The sequence below is a fragment of the Perca flavescens genome, chromosome 7 (genome assembly GCF_004354835.1).
Source record: "Perca flavescens isolate YP-PL-M2 chromosome 7, PFLA_1.0, whole genome shotgun sequence".
In the NCBI taxonomy this organism is placed as follows: Eukaryota; Metazoa; Chordata; class Actinopteri; order Perciformes; family Percidae; genus Perca; species Perca flavescens.
The window spans coordinates 37,709,929-37,712,428 of record NC_041337.1 but is presented as its reverse complement, the minus strand read 5'-3'; the positions used below and the strand labels follow the sequence as shown (position 1 = coordinate 37,712,428).

At 39.5% G+C, this 2,500-nt stretch overlaps 1 protein-coding gene across 1 annotated transcript in view; it reads right to left on the bottom strand.

The window, feature by feature from the left end:
• The window catches only part of itpr3 (inositol 1,4,5-trisphosphate receptor, type 3), a 167,048-nt gene that overhangs the window by 2,724 nt on the left and 161,824 nt on the right, over window positions 1-2,500 (bottom strand). The window contains 2 exon segments of the mRNA XM_028582667.1: window positions 757-917; window positions 2,495-2,500. The exon segment at window positions 2,495-2,500 is cut by the window's right edge and continues 160 nt beyond it. Coding sequence (XP_028438468.1) covers window positions 757-917; window positions 2,495-2,500 — 167 coding nt within the window.

Here is a 2,500-nt window from a genome sequence, read left to right as displayed (position 1 = left end):
GTAGTGCCACAGACGTAGTTCCGTGTAGATTTAAGACCTGTTCTGGGCAAAATACTTTTTTGTACATGGCGGCAATGGAATGGAACAAACTCCCAGTTGAGATTAAGTTAAGCCAGTCAGATCGTTGTTTTAATCGAGCATGTGGTGAATGGTTCCGATATTCCGATGTATATATTTGTATTTATTTGTATTTGGATATGGTTGAGTGTACACAAGTTACCTTTTAGTCAGCTGTAGCTTGCCTGGACATCTTTATCAGACTACAACGAGGACCACAGTGGAAATAAGTTTGTAACTTTTCTTGTGTTATCCTCGACAGTTCTGTTAAATGTGCAATGTCACTGTGATGGCATCTTGTTATGCATTTATTTCTGTTACTGTCTAATAAATCCAAAAAAAAAAAAAACACACATTCATAATGGAAGCTGGCCAGTACAACCACAGTCTGGAGCATTTGGAGTTAAGGGCCTTGCTCAAGAACACCTCAGCGTCGGTCTGTGGATTGAACTGGCGACTTCTCAGTCCCAAGCTCCTTTCTCTAACCACTAGGCCACCACTGTCCTAAACTTTAAGGGGAAATCTTCTTGAAACTGCTTAACGTAGCTCAAAACAACCCCTCTTTGGGGCCATACTGTATTCCCATACTTTAATGTAGAAAACTAATTACAAGTTTACAGTAATGTGAGTAGATGTGATCGGTTTCTGTGACTGCGTATCAAACCTAACATCTGTATATCAGAGTGTGCAGATGTTTACTTTGATCATGTGTGCCACGTAGCTCTCGGGCCCGGTGTAGTCCGTCTTGTTCTTCTCGCGCACCAGGACGATGAAGGACAGGTAGTTCCAGATGTTGTGCTCCAGCTTGATGTGCTCCTCGAAGGACACCGTCTTGTTGTCGAACTTGTCTCGCTCCAGACCTGCAACCACACACAGACACACACAGACACACACAGACGCACACAGACACAAACAGACAGTCAAACTTTTCGGCAGAAAAGGGTTTAAACCTTCTAACAACATGCACATTTTTTGTTTTTCTAGGTCAAAATGTCAAAACGTTTTGGTCATCTTTTTTGACACTTTTTTCGAAGTTTCTGTCAATATTTTTTTGCGCTTTTTTGACGTTGCCACGTTTTTGTCACTTTTTTGATGTTTTAGACATTTTATTCAATGTTTTTGTCACTTTTCAAAAAAGAATTGTCACTTTTTTTGATGTTTTTGTCACTTTTTTCGGTGCATTTTTCACATTTTTTCCTAAGTTTTTCAACGTTTCTTTACATGTTATAAAATTGAATAAAACCCCCAAATTCAATGAAAGCAGTGAACTGATAATTTATTTAACTTGTGATGAGTGTTGTAGGGAATCATCCACATTATTTTGTTTTAACATTTAGTTGAAAGAAACCCCAAATTCTGATATAGAAACTTTTAGAAAATGGGTCAGATTAGACCCGAGGACACCAGGAGGGGTAATAAAGCTGCCGTTACATTCAAACCTTATAGATTATTAGGGCTGCAACAAGCAGTAGAAGAAGTATTCCGATCCTTTACTGCAGTACTAGTAAAAGTCCTGCAGTATTACACATTACTACACAGGGAGGCCTCCTCTGTTGGTTCACTGACAGCTGGAAGATCTGGTGAAAAACGAAGGATAACTGTTCTGCACAGGAGGAGAGCGCTCTAGTATTTATATCATGGGCTTTTCCTAGAGCAGTGGTTCTCAAATGGGGGCAAGTGTCCTCCTAGGGGTACTCTGGAGGACTGCAGGGGGGCCTTTTGTACATTGTCGTGTTTCTTTAGAAATAAACAACGGAAAAATAGAGTCTTTAAACGCTTCAGATGTAAAGTTATTCACTGTCAAAGTGACGTCAGAATGAATGGGAGTCAATGGGATGCATCAAAAGACAACAAAAGTTTGTCGCTTTTTTCAAAGGTCTGGTCGTTTGTTTTGACCTATTCTTGCCTTTCTTCCTCACTTTATTCTACTTTGTTCAAAGTTTTTGTCACTTTTTTCGAAGTTTATCATATTTGAATTTTTTTTTTGTCCTCGGGTACTGTCAGCTGAATGGCACTCTTGATTGGTTCCTGGGCGCCTTCATCACCACCACCACCAGTGTCTGGACTCCATCGGGGGATATGTTTGGGTTCACTACCCCTTTTATAACATATGGATTCAAATCTCCAGAGACTTTGCACATTTCATTTTTCATATTTTGTCCTGTACAATAAACATGTTCATATTTGCAAGGGAGTCTCTCCTGATTGAATTGTAACATAACCCACAACTTCTCTTTGTTTGTCCTTCTTTGGGACTTTTATGACTCATTTCAACTGTATTGTGTTAATTGTTTAAAACAATATATATAAAAATCTACTAAATGTGTAAAATGTATGATACTGTGTACATGTTCACTTGATAGGTCAACTGCTGCTCTGCTGCGATGTGATTGGCTGTTCACCCACTGTGCTCTGCTGTGATTGGCTGTCTACCCACCACAGA